At 39.4% G+C, this 19,539-nt stretch overlaps 1 protein-coding gene across 2 annotated transcripts in view; it reads right to left on the bottom strand.

The window, feature by feature from the left end:
* LOC124861931 (prolactin receptor-like) overlaps window positions 1-19,539 on the bottom strand; it is a 58,261-nt gene that overhangs the window by 3,162 nt on the left and 35,560 nt on the right. For both annotated transcript variants that reach the window (XM_047355919.1, XM_047355920.1), the window contains exons 4-8: window positions 10,013-10,182; window positions 3,914-4,092; window positions 2,419-2,572; window positions 2,140-2,227; window positions 223-292 (exon numbers count right to left, since the gene is read on the bottom strand). In XM_047355919.1, the coding sequence (XP_047211875.1) occupies window positions 223-292; window positions 2,140-2,227; window positions 2,419-2,572; window positions 3,914-4,092; window positions 10,013-10,182 (661 nt within the window). The remainder of the gene's footprint in view (window positions 1-222; window positions 293-2,139; window positions 2,228-2,418; window positions 2,573-3,913; window positions 4,093-10,012; window positions 10,183-19,539) is intronic.

Genomic DNA, 19,539 nt, shown 5'->3' with positions numbered 1-19,539 from the left:
GATAATGAAAAGAGGGGAAAAAAGTTAGAATTTGTGAGAAAGATGGAGGGGGAAGATATGCAGAGGAGGAAAAAGGGGAAAAAAATTGAACAGCAAGTTGAAAAGGACGACAGAAAGAGTCGGAAAACATGAAAATAAAAGAATACAAATGATGGACAAACAAGAAAGGACATATAGGTCAGTACAAAAGCCCACCACATTCCCCAGAATGCATCATGATACCTTTAGAAGCAGTGGATCAATCCCGATGATCCGCGGATTGGGAATGTGCGGCAAGAAGTAGTCCTTTATTCTGAAGGATAAAAACAGATAAACAGGAAGTATGAAAAAGCATCACACAAATGCACACAGACAGACAAAGCATCGGTCCGACCTTTGACCCTGAAACGAGCCAAACACGTCTTTATTCATCCACATCACAGTCCATACGTTTAATTTCAACCCAAGAGTCTGTGTGAGTCCACGGAGCGATCAGCAGGAACGATTCTAGGATCTGATGTTTAGGGGAGTGACAGGGTTCCTAAAAGGTTTCATAGTAACACTCAACTTTCAGACCTCCTATTCACTTACTGGAAAATATTAAATACTACAGTTCTCCACGGATTCATAGGAGATGTTTCAACACTTGTCTGGATTTACATATGGAAGCCGCAGAAAAACTGAGCGAGGAAATAGTAAAAAAGGGAGTAACGTAAGGAAGAACTTATTTTCACACTGGAAAATACAGAAATCAAATTAAAAATAGATACATATTCAGACCAGATCTTTCCTAACATGATTCATGGGACCCACCCATCCGCATACACTGACAGGCACCTCCCTGCTGTATCCGTAATTTCACCGGAGAAGTCTGATATGTTTCTCTATCTAAGGGTGTATGACAGTATTGGTTAAATCTGAATCTTACAGGTTTATCTCCAAAACGTGAGATAGTGTTAACTAAGAATGTTCAGTTCTAGTAAACTGCATGGAAAATATAGCAGAGAGGTGGTGGTATAGTGGTAAGGGAGCACTTTAATATAAGAAATGCATTCCTTCTTATTTAAATATATAACCAGAAGCAGAAAGCATCTACTCTCTTAATAATAAGCTACAGACATAATCTCTACCCTATGCTCTAGCAACGAAGCCTGGCCAATAAATAAGCCCAGCAAGTTAATACTGAAGGTTTTTAATTAGGATTCAAAATCTGAACTCCCCTGTCTAACTAAACTGTTACCTCACTTTAACAGCTGTAAACCCAACAACTGAATGTGGCTGGAAATGATCTTCAAAATAAGCGTGGACTGTTCTGTTAATTAATCTTCCCAAAGGGTCACGGACCAGCAAGCTGAACTCGTCACTGTTTATGCATCTGGCAGACGCTTTTATCCAAAGTAACTTATAAAGAGGACAGGACAATACAGTTAATATCAAAGCTAACAATGAGCTACTTAGAGAGGAGACCGATCAGGTTCAATCGGGGGTGACAGTAAAGAAATAGAGAGCAGGCATACAAGGAAGTGCAGGGACAGCTTTGTCTTCAAGGGTTTCCTGAATAAATTAAATAATATTAAACGTAAATATGGAAAATATAGAAAAATGTGCCTGTTTTTAAAATGGGGAAGTGTGTCAATTTCTGATTTGACTATTTTTACTACATATTTAAAAACAACATCAGTAAGTCAGAAGTTTGGGAACTAGGCCACCTTAAAACTCATGATGATGGTTGATTTTGTAAGGTTTTGGTTAAACATTAGTAGCCATTAAATAGCTTAAAACTGTCCCCGATAATTTGAGTATCTGTGGCTGCTGGATGCTGCATCTGCTCAAAACAATCATACATTGACCAAGTCGGGTCTGAAAAGCTGCTGGTCCCATCAGAGATTACAGATATCACGCAGCAGGAGCTCAGGAGAGAGTCTGCTTTAATGCAAAAACATTGTTTCTGTGCAGAGCGATGCTTCAGCTGCAGCTCACTGACCCTGATGGAGTTCAGAGTGCAAACACAGAGCTGGGAGCCGTTCAGGACAACAAGAACTTTAAATGAGGCCTACTGAAAATAAAACGTTAGCTTCTTTTCTCCAAAGCTGGAACAGGATGATGGCGCCCTCTGTGGCAACACAATTACATTACGGTAAAAACCAAGAGTTTCCTTACCTCCTGCTCTGAGAAATCACCCCAAAGGCGATGACCAGCAGAGCTACCACACCGACTCCCACCACCAGAACCAGAACCAAAACATTACCTGCAGAGGAAAAACCACAGACGTTCTTTGACTCTTAAGAAACAACTTTATTTGGTTAAACAGTTCTAGTAACTAAAAGCTGGACAAAATGTAAAGGACAGTAACGGCAAACCTGCCACAAGTTGTTTTTTGTCAAAATAAAAGCTCTCTCAGCATCCTCATCGCCATGGAAACCCAAAGTTTGCTCGTACCTGTGGGTGGACTGTTGGGGATGCTCATGAGCAGTGTGGAGCTCCATTTGCTCCACAGGCCATAGTTGTGTGATCGGCACCGAACTCGGACCATGTAGTCCCCGGCGCGGAGCCCAAGCAGCTCCACGTGAGGCTCGCGCAGCGGATGCTTCACCTGCGGACAGATGACAGTTCACATCAGGAAACTGCAGGCTTGTATGGTTTTTGTTGTTGAAAAGATACAAACCTGACATATGGATCATTTAGGCAAAGTGGCTCCTAAACTCAAGTTTGTAAACAGAACTGGGTCAAAATAACTGACAATTAAAAAAAACTGTTTTAAGTTGGATCATTAGGCACTTGGATAAAATAATCAGAAACACAATTTCTGGTCAGGTCTGCTGGATTTAGTTTGTTTACACTTTACACTCATATTATTAGTGCCACTCAACACTAATTTTATAAACCAGACAGTTCCTCACCAAACATCAATTATTTGTTATTTCCTACTTCTGTGCTGATGACACTGTGATATTGTTTGTCACTTTTTATCAGGTTCTTAACCACTTTCACTAATTCACAATGTTCAGCTTAATGAATAAGATTAAGTGGAGCTCGCTAATTTTCTGAACAAACTAGAGGATTTTAGGCAGAGCAAACAAAAAAACTACTTGGATGTTGAAGGATGCACACATTACTCAGTGATTTTATCTTTAATAACTCATTTAAAACATTTCGTTTTACTTTCTAACCCTCTCATTAAACAAAAACCTTGCCTGGCCTTTTACAATTCCATGTTAGATTTTGCATCTTAATGTAACTGTTTTTGAAATACGCCAAATCAGATTCAGAAGCTCTTATCTGTAAAGGAGCAGATTTTTTTGGAGAAGAACCTGACCTGAATAATGCCCTGAATCCATCGGAGATGTGGAGGAGGTGAGAAAAGTCACATATTTATTCTCATCTTATCTCATCCGTTACTGATGGATTAATTCGATCATTACCATAAAGACATGCAGAGGTATTTACGGTCCTCATTATCAACTTTCAGCTCATTAAACCCAGAGTCTGTCTCCCGGAGGAACACCATGGTCAGATATGGAGGTGAAGCAGCTGAAAACAGCTAATCTTCATTGGTACAAAGTAGCCAATAACCTGACTTTACCTCAAGCATTCGAACCATCAGCGACAGAGTTGAAGGGTTCTGGTTAAATGAGCAGTGGGACGGATGCGTCCAGAATGAGGAGTCGTTTTCTTCGCAACATACTCATTATCTTGTCATAACTACATTTTTAATTATGAAATTTTCATCTCTCATTGTGACATGGAAACATTATAGTCCGGTTCCTAAAGAATATTTGTGCAGTTTTTCCGTGTTTTACTTTGAAAAAATGATTAAATCTGACCCAAACACTGGTCTGTTGAATACCAATAACGGTTCAGTTTGTTTTTTACAGGTTGTTGTTGGTTTTCCTGTTTAAAAGGATGCATCAGGACTCAGTGAAGGCCTCCGAACCTTCCAGTTGTCGGCCTCGTTGATCCGTCTGTACTGCAGCTCGTACACCAGCGTGATCCAGCCATAGAGCAGGTCCTCGGGCACCGGGTACGTCCAGGACAGCAGCGCGCTGTGGCCCGCCTCGTCGCCGCCGGCGTCCGTCAACGAGAAGGTCAGGTTGATTGGAGCCTCCGTCTCCACTGTTCATGGAGAACAAACACACAAGTTACATGAAGAGAGGCCTGTTCAGACTTCAGAGGTTGTTATTTATCGGCCTGGAACATTTAAAACATCTTCAGGACTGGAACTAATGGCTCCATCACATGTTTACAATGAGCTAACTGTGCTGCAGCCACAGAGAGGACAGTGTCCGCCTGGAGCTGTTGCATGTAACCGAGCTCTTTCTCATGCAACAACATCCTTATTTCAGATTCACAAACACTTCCTGACAGTTTCAGGAGGGAAAAATTAGATTACACAATCCTGACTGCAGGAAATAGTCTGATAGAAAAGACAGAAAACAAACCACTAAAAAGTTGTTGGATTAGTTTGTAATTTTATGCTTTTTGTATTTCTTAAACCCAAGTTTGTTGTGTTACTGAATTCATGCTTCCTGATTCCTCTACCTGTTTTTGACCAGTCACTGGTTTTCCTCCGTCTCCAGCCTGGATTTTCTTTCCCTACATCTCATCTTTTTCTCTCTCAGGCTCGTAGAATTATTTTGTTCCAAACTTGGTATTTATTTTGTGAATTCATCTCTGGCTCACAAAACACTCTGGTCAAAAGTATTGAAATAATGCAGTGCAGCGACTGAAGTCATTTTTTAATTTCTTACCAATCAGACAATCCAACATGGCAGGTGGACTTTCTCATCTACTCAGTCTCACCAACTGCAAAACCCACATGAATAAAAGAAAGAAGATGGAACTCTTAAACAAATATTCTCTCCTCCTCTTGCATCCTTCTCCTAACGCTCAAACTCCCGTCCTGCAAGTCTGAAAGCAACTCACTCAGGTCCGGCCTCTCTTCTCGCAGATTCTGTTTGCTTTCTAATGGACCAAGGGGTAAATTTGCTTAGCAACTGTTCCAGCCAGTAGAATGACACAGTGTAACTTTGGTGGGGCTTCTTCTAGAAAACAGCGTTTTTAAGGCCTTTTTGATGCCAACAGAGTGATTCACATCAAGGAGTCCTTCCAAAAGAGCAGGTTCGCGCTCAGTACAAGAGCAATCCAAGATATGGGTTGTGCAACGATGACCATAAAACAGTCAAGCAAATAATAGCAGGGTGTGGGATACTGGAAAAGAAGAAGATCTGAGCATAATATGTTCTTAGTTCTTGTGGGATTTTCAGATCCACACTGATCTACAGGTGAAGTCTAAAAAACGAGACGCTGCACTGGTGAACATAGTAACTGGCCACAGTAATGGACGTAGTGTTCCCACATGGCAGCAACATTAAGAAGAAGGATCATGAGAAGCTTGAAGAATCAAGGCTCAGCAGGGAAATAGAGAGGTTGTGGACAGTCTAGGCCCTGGTCATCTGAGAGCTTCAGACTAGGAAAGTGGTTTTGGTAGATTCTTGAGACCTATGTCCAGAAGAGCCCAGTCCAAGGAATGGCTAAAACCCTGGAGCTACAGGTCCTCTGGTAGACGACCCGAGCTGAAAGAGGACCTCAACATGGTCTCATGGCAAGAACATCACATCAGTCCAGATATTAAGAGTTTATTTAACACGTAGCTTCTAAATCTCAAAATGGTCAAAGTCAGAGCTCCCCTGGAAACTGTTTGCTCTCTCAATCCTCTTCTAAGTATTTTCTAATAATTTTCTGTGTATTTAATCTCTAACTCTAAAGTGTTTTTACATATGGTGGTTGTTGCTTTGGACTGATGTTTGATATACAATGTAAGAGATGAAAACCAAAGTCAAATTCCTTGTTTGTGCTCACAAACTTGGCCTTTAAATTTGATCCTAAATCATGTTCTTATTGTGCAACAGTTTAGTTTTTCCAAATCTGTGAAAGAAAAGATGTAGGCGCATAAATCAGAGCTTTACCATCTGCCTTTATTGGTTAAGCTGACCTATAGTTTCATGCCAGAAGGATGAACTGATAATGAAAGCATGTGAGGCCCGTTTTAGCTGAATGTCACTTCAGTAACACGACATTTTGGTGGATGAGCTCCGACATTAGGAAACAGTGACCTTTCTGTGGCTGCCACCCAGCACCAGTCTGATAAGAGCGACGTCCCCGGTACGCTCCGACATCTGAGACAAACTCAAAGATCACCGTGGCAACCACACGCCAGCAGTACAGACGCTGCACGAATGGCAGCACTGAAAAATCACACATATGACCTGTGGTTGGTCCCGTGATGCAAGAAGTAGACTGATCCCAACAACAACAACCACAGACATTTGGTTCCTGATAAATGAGATTAAGTTGTGGCAGAGGACTCATGCTGTTCATACTAAACATCTGCTGCAACATAAGTGCAGGCTTTAGGAGCTTTTCACTCAGGCGTTCATCTATGAAACAGGCTTTAGGAAGGTTGGTCAGGGGGGGATTTTATGGAGGTATTAGTAAAACTGTGAGAATGGAGACAAGTTCAGGTAAAAATCAGGAACTCTGGGAACATTTTCAGTCAGATTAAAACTAATAAAACTCTGGCTTCTTCCCATATTGAACACATTGTTTCAAAGACAATAACTTTATGTCTGCTTTGGTTGCACAACTTTGGCTTCTTTGTTCGTGATTAATAAAATAGGCAGCAGTGACTTAAAGAGCGGCTTGTTTTTATGGCCGGACTGCAGAAACTGTTTTGTAAAAGGACAATAAACTCACCCGAGAGCTGCATCCAGAAGCTTATTTTATTTATTCACCATTTTACACCCGGTTTATTCCCAAAAAACAAAATTAACACTGAAACAAAGGGAGATCAGATTTTCACTGACCTCAGTCCAAAAACTAGTCAACAGTGGTGTCAAAACCACACATGTAATAAATGTTCAACAAAGGTCGAGTTAAAGGTGTTGTCAAGAACTACAACTAACCAGGCTACTCTGAAATGAGGTGTGGTGGCTGCTGCAGCACCCTCTAATGGATGGCTGAAGACATGCATGTGTTAGCTTTGCTCCTTATCTAACTTGTGCCTGACTGGTTTTATAATTTGATTAAATGTTCTTGAAATAATAAGCTAGTTTCTTATGATGGATTTTTATGACCTTCACAATGTTACAGTAACTTTCTGTTTATATGAAAGTCATCTGCAGCCTCTATTATATGAGTGAAAACAAGGAACCATGAAGTTTAACCATCTGATTTAACTTTTTTAAAACCGGTATTTCATAGTGGATGAGATCATTTTTATGACCAAGACACACATGATAGATTTGATGCAAATTCAAACTGTATCGTACAAAAGTTCAGCCTTGACTGATGGAGAACAGTTATTATGCTACTTTGTGCAAATGATTTACTAAAAATGTGAGTTTGTGATGTTTAGGAGTTATTTGCTCCTAAAATGCATTAAAATAACAGGTGGCTGCAAAAAAAAAAAATATGTTCTTTACAGATTTTCTCAAATTTCCACAAATTGACTGCTTATTTCACATTTCTCTTGCTAACATGCTAAGGATGTGGCATTTCAAAGCAAGTACTCTCCACATTCCTGCAGTAAAAACTCTTTCATCCTCTCATATTTACACATCGTATTTGCAACACCAGAATGTTTAGGATCCTGACAGCATCTATTTTCAGCTTTAAAACAGGTGGCCTAGTTCCTATAAAACATTACATCCTGTGGAGTTCCCCAGGGTACAATGTTGGCACCCAGCCAGTTTCAAATTTTTGATCATCACCAGGTAATTATTAAATTAATAATAAAAGAGCCTTTAAAGACAGACTAGGTGCTCTAAAACATCATTGATTAACTTATTTGTTTCAGGTGAAATCCTATCCTCAGATTAATGGTCAATCAGATTAATGGCCAATTAAAGGCTTTTCTCCAATTCTTTTTAAAGACACTAAAGCTCAAGTTTGGACAATAAGAATTTTACATTTTCCAATTGATTGTCATTAATTAGGTATTTTTTTAAACTTAAATATTCATATGTTTTAACATTGATTCATTCTATTAAACATTTAGTTTAAGGAATTAAAATGTTAAAATGATAATGAAAGTAAGGTGTCCTGTTTGTATCTTATTTAAAACACTTTTTTTGGCCCTCATTGTGTATGGAAAGTTATATATTGACTGACTGACTGACTTGGTTGACTGATTTGGGCTGGATTATTCTACAATAAATGATGAATTTAACATAAAACTTGTGATCTTTGATAATCTGTAGGTCCAGTTTCTAAAATTATAATTTTAATATAAATCAAGGTTAACAGACATCATTTGAAACACAATTAAGCACATTTATTTTTTAGTTAATTTGTTTTAATTAATTATCACAAATGACCGCAGTCATTCAAACATCTAAATTCCAAGCTGCAGGGGTTTTGTAAATAAAAGCAGAATCTGAACAATAGGAGTCCGATTCCAAGCTTTGAGCCCAGTAAGCAGCAGGGTAAGATCGACAAGCCCAACCCAACAGAATCTGTGAAAAACCAGGCTAATAAAAAGTACCAGATGAACCAGATAGAAACAGACCAGTTTTCTCCAACTGCTCCGGTTTCCTCTCTCTGTCCAAAGACAGAGATTCTAACATGTTTAAAGAACTTCTAGAACTTGTGTCAATTGTTCTGCTCTTTCTGTAGATCAACCTTTATTTACAGCACAGTGGTAGTCAGTGACCCCTGCGGCCATGCTTTCTGCAGCCTATTTTAATCCAACAGCAGCCAATGTTTCGTGCACAGCTTGCAAAGCTATTGCAGGTGGTGCACATTATTTAGCTTTTTAGCTTCTGAAAGCCAGTTAACCCCATCTTGGAGCCCGAAACAATTGTCCTGAAAACTCCTGCGGGGACCGTCTATGTTATAAAAACAGAAGGAGAGCTTCAGGGTCCTGATTTCATTATCGGTTAGTGAGTTCATGTAGAACAGTCATAACTGTGTAATCCTGACAAAATGTACTTTTTGAAATGCCACTTATGTTTTACTTGATGTTCCCCTTAATTTGACAAAACAAAAAGCTGTTTGTGTACACAGCAATAAGCCTTGGATGTTAGTGTTAGCATGCAATCATTAGCTTCTATAGCTAATAACAGTTTTAGTGCAAATTGTCAGAGCTTAGGCTGCATCATTGTCCATTTTGACTAAGATTCTGCATGACTGCTGTAAATGTCATTTACCATGTCTTCATGTGGTATTTCTAATCCAAAAAACACAAACAAATCTAAACATTGAAATAAATCGCTATAAATGTTAGTATTAGCATGCTGAGATTAGTGTCTATAGCCAATGAGTTTTATTGCAACAGTAAGCTGTGGGTCTCACCATCAGCATGCTAAATTAGCACATATAGGTAATGTCAGTTGTAGTTTTAGCATACCTTTGCCGAATGGTATGTTTCATCAGATCAGGACACAATCCATTATGGTTTATTTTAACTTTACTGTTTAAAGTGATAACTCTCTGGTGCACTTGTACTAAAAGATATACATTTTTAACACCACTAAAAAAAACAGCTGACTTGGTAAAAATTGAATAGACACGTCACACAAAGCTTATTTTAAGCTTCTGGTATTCTTGAAGTCAATATTTATTAATGAGGAACAATAAGCATTGTTTAACTTGCTTACGTTTCTATTTTCCTGCCATTTCTTCAGTTTCTTCAGGATTACCATATCATCATGTTCTGAGGTTGTGGGTTTCTATGTTTAAAGTTGAAATCAGCTTGCCTTAAGGCAGTAATCAACCCAAATTCATCTGGGAATGCACAGGATTAAATCATCCTTATGAACATCATCACTTCTCCAGGCCCAGACTAAATAAAAACCAACAAGTCCTAAAGGTGTTTCATATCATTTTCTGCTCTGTGTGTTTCGAGTCTCTACGGGCAGCTTTACTGTCTGAATGAGCGCCAGGGGATGAAACAGAGGTTGGTCAGCCCTGAAACCTTTTTCTTACCTTTCCTCCTTCATTTGTTTTGGTCTAATTAATGTTGGGCAGTCCTTACCGATATCTTCCACGTCCAGGCAGAGCTTTTGGGAGCTGTAGTTCCTCTGGGCTGTCACAGCAGTCACGTTCATACAGTACAACATCCAGATGGACGTGTGCCTTTTGTCGAAGTGGCAGCTGTTGGGACCAGCAGATTTGTAGTCCGGACACTCATGTTTGGGCCCCTTACTGAAAAATTAAAGAAAAGATGCTGATAAAAGCCACTTGTTTAAAATTTTTTCTTGCCCAATATTCTCCTTTTAATCATATTTGGTCCAGTTACTAGAGATTTAGCTGTGCTTTGAAGTTTAGCACTTTGTTTTTCTTTTTACAGCAGGATAAGATCAAACACTCCCTCATTGGTAAAGACGTAGGCAGCAGATTGTCTTAAAACAGAGCTGATTACGTTTAGACACTGAGACACTTTAAATCCTCAGAGACACAAATGGCTAATGCTCAACAATCTTCTTACAGGTTAGCTTAAGAACTTCTCCACGGTCGTCCAATGAACTCAGTACCAGCGGCACCTTGTTTGCCATCAGCTCAGGCTGTGGTTAATAAAAGGTTAATTTCCATCACCATACTGTGAATTTCTGCACAATTCTGTTGCTTTAACATACAAGGATTATTTAGATCGGGTAAGAGATCTAAACTATATCTTAAAATTACATTTCCTAGCTGTGGATGCCAGCGTTAGCATGTTAACATAGGATACAAGTTAAATCTTGGTTTTTGCATTTTAGCAACAGCGTAGACTAGAGTGTACAGGTCCTTCTCAAAATATTAGCATATTGTGATAAAGTTCATTATTTTCCATAATGTCATGATGAAAATTTAACATTCATATATTTTAGATTCATTGCACACTAACTGAAATATTTCAGGTCTTTTATTGTCTTAATACGGATGACTTTGGCATACAGCTCATGAAAACCCAAAATTCCTATCTCACAAAATTAGCATATCATTAAAAGGGTCTCTAAACGAGCTATGAACCTAATCATCTGAATCAACGAGTTAACTCTAAACACCTGCAAAAGATTCCTGAGGCCTTTAAAACTCCCAGCCTGGTTCATCACTCAAAATCCCAATCATGGGTAAGACTGCCGACCTGACTGCTGTCCAGAAGGCCACTATTGACACCCTCAAGCAAGAGGGTAAGACACAGAAAGAAATTTCTGAACGAATAGGCTGTTCCCAGAGTGCTGTATCAAGGCACCTCAGTGGGAAGTCTGTGGGAAGGAAAAAGTGTGGCAGAAAACGCTGCACAACGAGAAGAGGTGACCGGACCCTGAGGAAGATTGTGGAGAAGGGCCGATTCCAGACCTTGGGGGACCTGCGGAAGCAGTGGACTGAGTCTGGAGTAGAAACATCCAGAGCCACCGTGCACAGGCGTGTGCAGGAAATGGGCTACATGTGCCGCATTCCCCAGGTCAAGCCACTTTTGAACCAGAAACAGCAGCAGAAGCGCCTGACCTGGGCTACAGAGAAGCAGCACTGGACTGTTGCTCAGTGGTCCAAAGTACTTTTTTCGGATGAAAGCAAATTCTGCATGTCATTCGGAAATCAAGGTGCCATAGTCTGGAGGAAGACTGGGGAGACGGAAATGCCAAAATGCCAGAAGTCCAGTGTCAAGTATCCACAGTCAGTGATGGTCTGGGGTGCCGTGTCAGCTGCTGGTGTTGGTCCACTGTGTTTTATCAAGGGCAGGGTCAATGCAGCTAGCTATCAGGAGATTTTGGAGCACTTCATGCTTCCATCTGCTGAAAAGCTTTATGGAGATGAAGATTTCATTTTTCAGCACGACCTGGCACCTGCTCACAGTGCCAAAACCACTGGTAAATGGTTTACTGACCATGGTATCACTGTGCTCAATTGGCCTGCCAACTCTCCTGACCTGAACCCCATAGAGAATCTGTGGGATATTGTGAAGAGAACGTTGAGAGACTCAAGACCCAACACTCTGGATGAGCTAAAGGCCGCTATCGAAGCATCCTGGGCCTCCATAAGACCTCAGCAGTGCCACAGGCTGATTGCCTCCATGCCACGCCGCATTGAAGCAGTCATTTCTGCCAAAGGATTCCCGACCAAGTATTGAGTGCATAACTGTACATGATTATTTGAAGGTTGACGTTTTTTGTATTAAAAACACTTTTCTTTTATTGGTCGGATGAAATATGCTAATTTTGTGAGATAGGAATTTTGGGTTTTCATGAGTTGTATGCCAAAATAATCCGTATTAAGACAATAAAAGACCTGAAATATTTCAGTTAGTGTGCAATGAATCTAAAATATATGAACGTTAAATTTTCATCATGACATTATGGAAAATAATGAACTTTATCACAATATGCTAATATTTTGAGAAGGACCTGTATAAGGTACATGTGGACCAGATCACTCTATGATTTCTGTGCACTTTAGATTTGAATTGCCAGACACACCATACATGGCTTATATATATATATATATATATAAGCCATGTATATATATATATATATATATATATATATATATATATATATATATAAGTCCAGTCTGTATGCGTTCATTATCATAATTTTTGCATCAGTAAATCTTACTCCTGTAATCCGAATTTGGCACTATTTGTCCACTATTTAGAACTTTGAGAAGTCTCGACAGAAACGGAAATAAAAAAGGTGAACTTAATCTAAAACCATAATCCAATAATCAGTAACCATACCACAAAGAGTGACCCACAAGCTGTCACAAAATCAATGACCACAAAACCATGAACATACTGAAACAACTGTGACCCAAAAACGATGAGGCTAACGAAGAACTATAACCCCGAAACTGTGAACAACCTTTAAACTGAACTGAACTAAAAAATCCTGTCTGAACTGTGACTTGAAAACACGACTCCACATCCCAAAGATGTGATCCCAACACCGTAACATGAAAACAAAACATGAAAATAAACTGAAAATGTAGACCCCAAAACCATGAATGCACAATGAACCGAACCAAAAACCATAACCCCAAAACTGTAAACTGAACTAAAACCTGAACAAACAGCAACCTCAATAAACATTAATCGAACTAAAGATATGATCCAACACCCTTGAAGTAGACCAAAGACTGAGACACCATAACCATAAAATTGATCAAAAACCATGAAGACAATGGAAGACTTTTACTCTCAACTGTAAATGAACCATAAATTGTGACCCAAACACCAGCCTGAAAACCATCACCCAAAAACCAAGAACTGAACCAAAAACCACAACCCTTATCTGCGAATTGAACTAAAATCCATAAAACCACAACCTTAAGAACTATTAGCAGAACTAAAAATGTGACCCCAAACCTTTAAGGCAGACTTGGAAACATGAAACTATAACTGCAAAATGAACCAAAAACCATGAAGAAGATGGAAGACTTTGACCCTTAAACCATAAATGAACCATAAACCTAAAAACCATGAACCACCCTGAAACTATCGCCTAAAAAACATGAACCATTCCAAAAACTACTGTATGACCGAAAGACTGTGAATGAACCAAAGACCATGAACCAAACTGGAAACAATGACCCAAAAACTAAGACCCCAATGCCATGAACCCAAAATTATGAACCCCAAAACCATGAACTAAATTGAATGCCATGAAGCAAATCAACGATCACTCAAAAACGGTGAAGCAACTAAAGAAACCTGAACTTTTTGCTGCATTTCAGGTACAAAAGTAGAAATGGAAGGCTTGAACAGAGCTGTTGCTGATTAAATTAAGATTAAATTGTGTCGGATGCCTCTCTCTGTCGGCTCTCTGTTGGTGTGACTGAGGCGGCGTAAACTCATTACTAGTGATTAATGTTACTCCATCCTGATTAATTAGTCTGAGGTTGTCTGTGGGATGGAAAAGCACTGCAGGGGCGACTCAGACGTGACACCAACATGTTCACACACGAATGGAAACCTGTGGATGTCTAAAAGAGGCGTTAGTGACGCCATCAAAATGTTAACACGGACTTATTAAATGGATTTAAATACAAAAAGACAAATATGCCTCTAATTCAAATCAGCATCAAAACATTTAGACTTTAATTAGATATGTTAACAAAGTTGTAAACAGAATTTCTAGAGCAGCATTTTGTTTTTCATGAAATTAGCCTGAAAAGATTTTAACAGAAGGATGTTTAGTGTAGAAATGAGTGAAACTGACAGGTGTATTTGCTACAAATCAAATCCAAAGTGCTGATTCATTTCCAGCTGCTTTGGTCATTTTTTAATCAGATAATTCCAGATTTAAATTTGTTGTCACAGAAACACGGCAGCAGCAGAACGACAACAATCAATGTGTCTGAGAGCGCTTCTCGCCATATGGGGGCAGAGGTACAATCCAATTTGTCCTGATTACTGACAGGGTATTTCTGCGTCGCGCTCCAGGCCACACGGGACGCCTGGCAACCGTCCGGGCCCACATGCCACAGCGTTCAGGATTTCAAAGCCCTGCTCTCACATATCGACGTCCTAAAAGCTTCACGCCGGAACATGGCAGGCGAAATCAAATGGGATTTAAGCGACAGCCTGACCCTGAAACTTGAGTGCTGCAGATCTGCAGCTGGTTTCCAAGTTTCAGAGAAAACAGGAGCTTTAAGCTGAGGCTCCTGTCATGGATGTTGTTAGGGTTAATTAATGATTATATATGTTTTAACTTTAATAGAAGTGAAGCTTGCTGTTCAGAGTGATTATATCTTATATGTACAAGAGCTGCAAGATAGAGACAGGATGTTCTGGAACATTCTGTCGGTGCAGCTGTTTCTAATCTTATGAGTGTGCATGCCTCCCTTTTGTGCTTGGAATATTTTGTAACCAGGGCCTCTTCTCTTATCAATAAAAGGCAGAGAGAGCAGGGGCTGTCTCAGAGTGTGGTGGAGGATTGTAACTGAGCAGCCTCTGAAACACTCTCACCTGCAGGTTAAAATGAACTAACTTCTCTGTGTCTTTCTTTGTGCAGAATTGTGAAAGTGTTTGGTGTTTAAACCTAACATAAATGGTCCTTCGAGCCGGAGACCAAGATGCTTGACGATCCCAGTGGGTGAGTGAGATTCCAGACAAATCTGTGGCCACAGTACTAATACCCTTTCCGGGACTGGTCCCTCCCTGACAGGCTGGGGTCTGACGGCTGACGGTACTCCCGAGGACACAGAGAACCAGTGAGTAGGTCTTTCATTTAAAAGGAATGAGTGATGAAATGCAAATGACCTAAAATAGTACAGTATAGAGAAACCCTGACAATTCTAGACACTATCAGGTGAACTAAAATAGACAGTTAAATTCCGCAGGAGGGTAGACTCCCTTAGTTGAAATAGACTAATTAAACTCTACACAGGACGGCGGAGTCCTCTGTTGTATTAAAATAGACAGTTAAATTCCGCAGGAGGGTAGACTCCCTTAGTTGAAATAGACTAATTAAACTCTACACAGGACGGCGGAGTCCTCTGTTATATTTTTGTGAAAGTAATTAAAGTAAGAGTAAAACGCGTAAAAAAGTGTGACTGAAAAACGAGTGGAAGAGTGAATGGAATCGTAACGACCATTAGGTCCTTACCTTTCATATAAACTGAAAACAAATAGTAAATGGTGAGCCTTTGTGGATGCTTGTAGGCAAGAAAATCCCACCTGAACAGGGTTGAAGTGGATTTTACCACAACTGACTTCTTGATCACCATCTTGTTTTCAAATACATAAATCCAGTATTTAGAATACACCAGGTATTAAAAAACATACTGGATCTAAATCTAGTTCAAAATGGGAAAGGGGCAAAGTAAAGAGAAACAAAGTAAACTAATTGACTTAGAAGGGGAGGTAAAGTTTATGGAGAACTATGTAAAAGGAGCAGGTATGATCTGTCATAGATGGAATAAAAAATAAAAAACATGGGTTTTTGGGCAAATTAGATACAAAGGATGTCTTAAAATTACAAGGGGATCTAAAATTAGCAATAATGAAAACTAAAAAGAGAAAAATAACAAAGAACAATGGGGGAAGAACAGAGAAAAAGCTCTGATTTAACAGAAATATGTACACGATGGCATAAAAATACGGATTTTCAGGTAACTTAATTATCACTGAAATCCTAAAACTACACGGGGATCTTAAACTGGAGATTATGCATTTAAAAGATTCAAGAGACAATAAAAAACCTTGCCAGATTATAATTTCAAAGGGGACTTTTCAGTCCCTGAGTGCACACAGTTGATAAACAGATTAAAACAAAAAGATGAATTAAAAAAAACAACAATAAGAGCAGCTTTTAACTGACATAGCCATAATACTGAGGCTATGTCAGATGTGAGTGAATATGTGAAACAAACAATGATGAAAGTTTTTCAACAGGTGATGCTCATCCAGGAGGAAGACAGTGTTCCTAGGAAATGCAGCTCATTCATTAACAATCATTTTTTCTCCTATAGGTGGAAGTTTTGCTGACTAATCATAGGCTGGATCTATGAAACATTATGAGCACAGACCAAATGACCAAGGTTCTGACTGACTTATGAACCTCACTGACCTGACAATGATAACATGACACCCAACAGATAACACCTTTAAGGTGGATCCACTAAGACCACCTTATTGATTCTTGGTGAATAAAAAAAAAAGAATTGAAGCGTTCAAAACAGACCTTGTGGAAACAAAAGGGGTTATGAGGAAACAATGTGCATTTTAAGAATAATAGAAGTCAAATTATGTTCAAATCTTTGCAAATAAAAATTACTCTGACAGAGAAATAAGTAAGTAGTGTGTGAATGTGTGGGAATAGAACCTGTTATTGAAGATTTAAAGAAGGCTGGAGTATTAATTGAGTGTGCTGAATCACCCTGTAACACACCAATATTCCCTGTAAAAAAGGCACCCCCATCTGTGGGATGGAGGATGGTTCAAGATTTACAAGCGGTAAATAATGCAGTAATACAAAGATCTCCGTGTGTAGCAGATCCACACACGTTATTAAACTCTTTGAACCCAAAAGCAAAATACTTCACTGTGGTGGACATAAGCAATGCATTCTTTTCTGTACCACTACACAAAGACAGTCAATACTGGTTTGCTTTCACCTTTAAAGGGAAAAGATACACTTATACCAGATTACCACAAGGATATTGTGAAAGCCCCACCATCTACTCCCAAGTTCTTACATCCAGCTTGGCCACTTTTGACCCACCACAACAGAGCCAATTGCTCACGTATGTGGATGACATACTAGTTGCATCTGAAACCGAAGAAAAATGCAAAAAAGACTCCATAGCACTCCTGAAACATTTGGCTAAAGAAGGCCACAAAGTCAGCAAAAACAAATTACAGTTTTGTAAGGAAAGTGTGAAATATCTGGGCCATCAGCTCAGTTCAGGGGGAAAAACAATAATGGAGGAAAGGAAAACTGCAATTCTGCAAGCACCAAAACCATTGACAAAGAAACAAATGATGTCTTTTTTAGGACTCACTAATTACTGTAGAAGTTGGGTGCCAAATTATGCAGAGCTAACAGCACCCTTGCAAAGCCTGATGTACAAAGAGGAACTTAAAATGTCTGACTACCTAAAATGGAGTTCTGAAGCAGAAGATGCACTCTGTAAATTGAAACAAACTATGGTGGGAAGTTGTGTGTTAGCATTACCAGATTACAACAAAGACTTTGTACAAATGGTAGACTGCAAAGGAAATTTCATGACCTCCGTGTTGACACAGCTACATGGAAGTAAATATAAACCAGTAGCCTACTATTCAACCAAAATGGATGCAGTGGCGTGTGCCCTTCCACATTGCGTTAGAGCAGTGGTGGCTGCTTCCCTAGCAGTCACGTCTAGCGCAGATGTTGTACTATTCCATCCACTCACTTTGAAAGTACCTCATGCAGTTTCAGCACTGCTTTTGCAAACTAAAATGAGTTTTCTGTCACCTGCAAGACATCTTTCCTGTATGTCTATCCTGCTGTCACAACCACATCTCAAAATAGAACGGTGTACAGCACTAAACCCAGCAACATTAATCCCCACAGAGGAGGATGGAGAAACTCATGATTGTGAAACATTATCTGAGGAAATAGCAAAAAGCAGAAAAGACTTAAAAGATACTCCTTTGACAGAAGGAGAAATATTATTTGTAGACGGGTCTTCCAAAAAGGATGAGAAAGGTAAAACAAAAACCGGATATGCTGTAGTGACTCTTAATAAAGTACTAAAAGCAGAAGCACTCCCTTCACACTACTCAGCGCAAGCTGCTGAGTTAGTAGCCTTAACTGAAGCATGCAAATTAATGACAGGAAAAAGTGCAACAATATACACTGATAGCCAGTATGCATATGCAACAACGCATACTTTTGCACAACATTGGAAAAATAGGGGTATGATTACCTCCACTGGAAAACCTGTAACACATGCAGCACTATTAACAGAGCTATTGCAAGCAGTCCAACTGCCAAAAAAGCTTGCAATATGCAAATGTGCAGCACACACCACAGGAACAGACACTGTGCAGAAAATAAACCTATCCTACCAAAAAACCTATACAAATGGGCAGCAATTTCGAGTCATGGAGTTTCTCATGTCTCGAGAGGAGGAATGGTAGGATTAGTGAACAAAATATACACAACATATGGATTTAACTCTTATTCAAAAAATTTTTGTAGAACATGTTTGATCTGTGCTAAACACAATGCACAAGGGAACTTCAGACCAAAAAGGGGACTAAAATAAGTTTCTTAATAGCAGTGTTTATTCTAACCATCATAATTTGTGTTGTGGTTATAGCATTGTGGTATCTGCTGTAGCATTGTGACTTTTCAACAAACCTACAGAGGAAAGTCCGGCTACAAAGGGAATTGTAATTATAGTTTACAATTGTCTCAAACCGGTGAAGATCTCCACAACTCTGTTTAAAGGTGCTTAGGAAAGGTTCCAATCTATAAGTAAGATGTACACCCCCACACACAAGAAAATAGTGCTAGTAGCTGGAATAATCTCAGTGGTAATTGTAGGAGCTATTTTACTATGGGAACGTTTTTACGAAGAAAGAAAAGATTTGAGTAAAAGACAAATAAATGTTAATTCCTGCCCAAATGATGTAAGCATCAGAACCACAAAACTATGTGTACCAATACAAAAAACCACTACAGTAAAAATACCCTGGGGAACGCTTGGAACAGCACGTGATGGCACAAATGAACAAGCCTCAATGTATAAGAAATGGGAGTGGTATTTGACCTATGGAGATGTGCAATGGTGGAGTTGGAAATACTTAGTAGCAGAAACAGGACAGGACTGGTCTGATTGGTCCACAGGTCCAGCAATTAAATGGAGAAGACAATTGACCCTGATAAAAGATGGAGGAGGTCTAACCTTGACTGTGATCTCCCCCAACAACACGGGATGTACAGACTTTGTGGCGGCACCATATGTAGATTCTAGCCAAGGCCAATATTACTGGCAGATTCAAATATGCGTTAAAAACATTACTGAGCCACTTGCGGTAATACGGCATGATGCAGCCACACCTGAAAACAAAACAAACAAATGGCATAT

The sequence above is a fragment of the Girardinichthys multiradiatus genome, chromosome 24 (assembly GCF_021462225.1).
Source record: "Girardinichthys multiradiatus isolate DD_20200921_A chromosome 24, DD_fGirMul_XY1, whole genome shotgun sequence".
In the NCBI taxonomy this organism is placed as follows: Eukaryota; Metazoa; Chordata; class Actinopteri; order Cyprinodontiformes; family Goodeidae; genus Girardinichthys; species Girardinichthys multiradiatus.
This window is presented reverse-complemented; position numbering and strand designations above follow the sequence as displayed.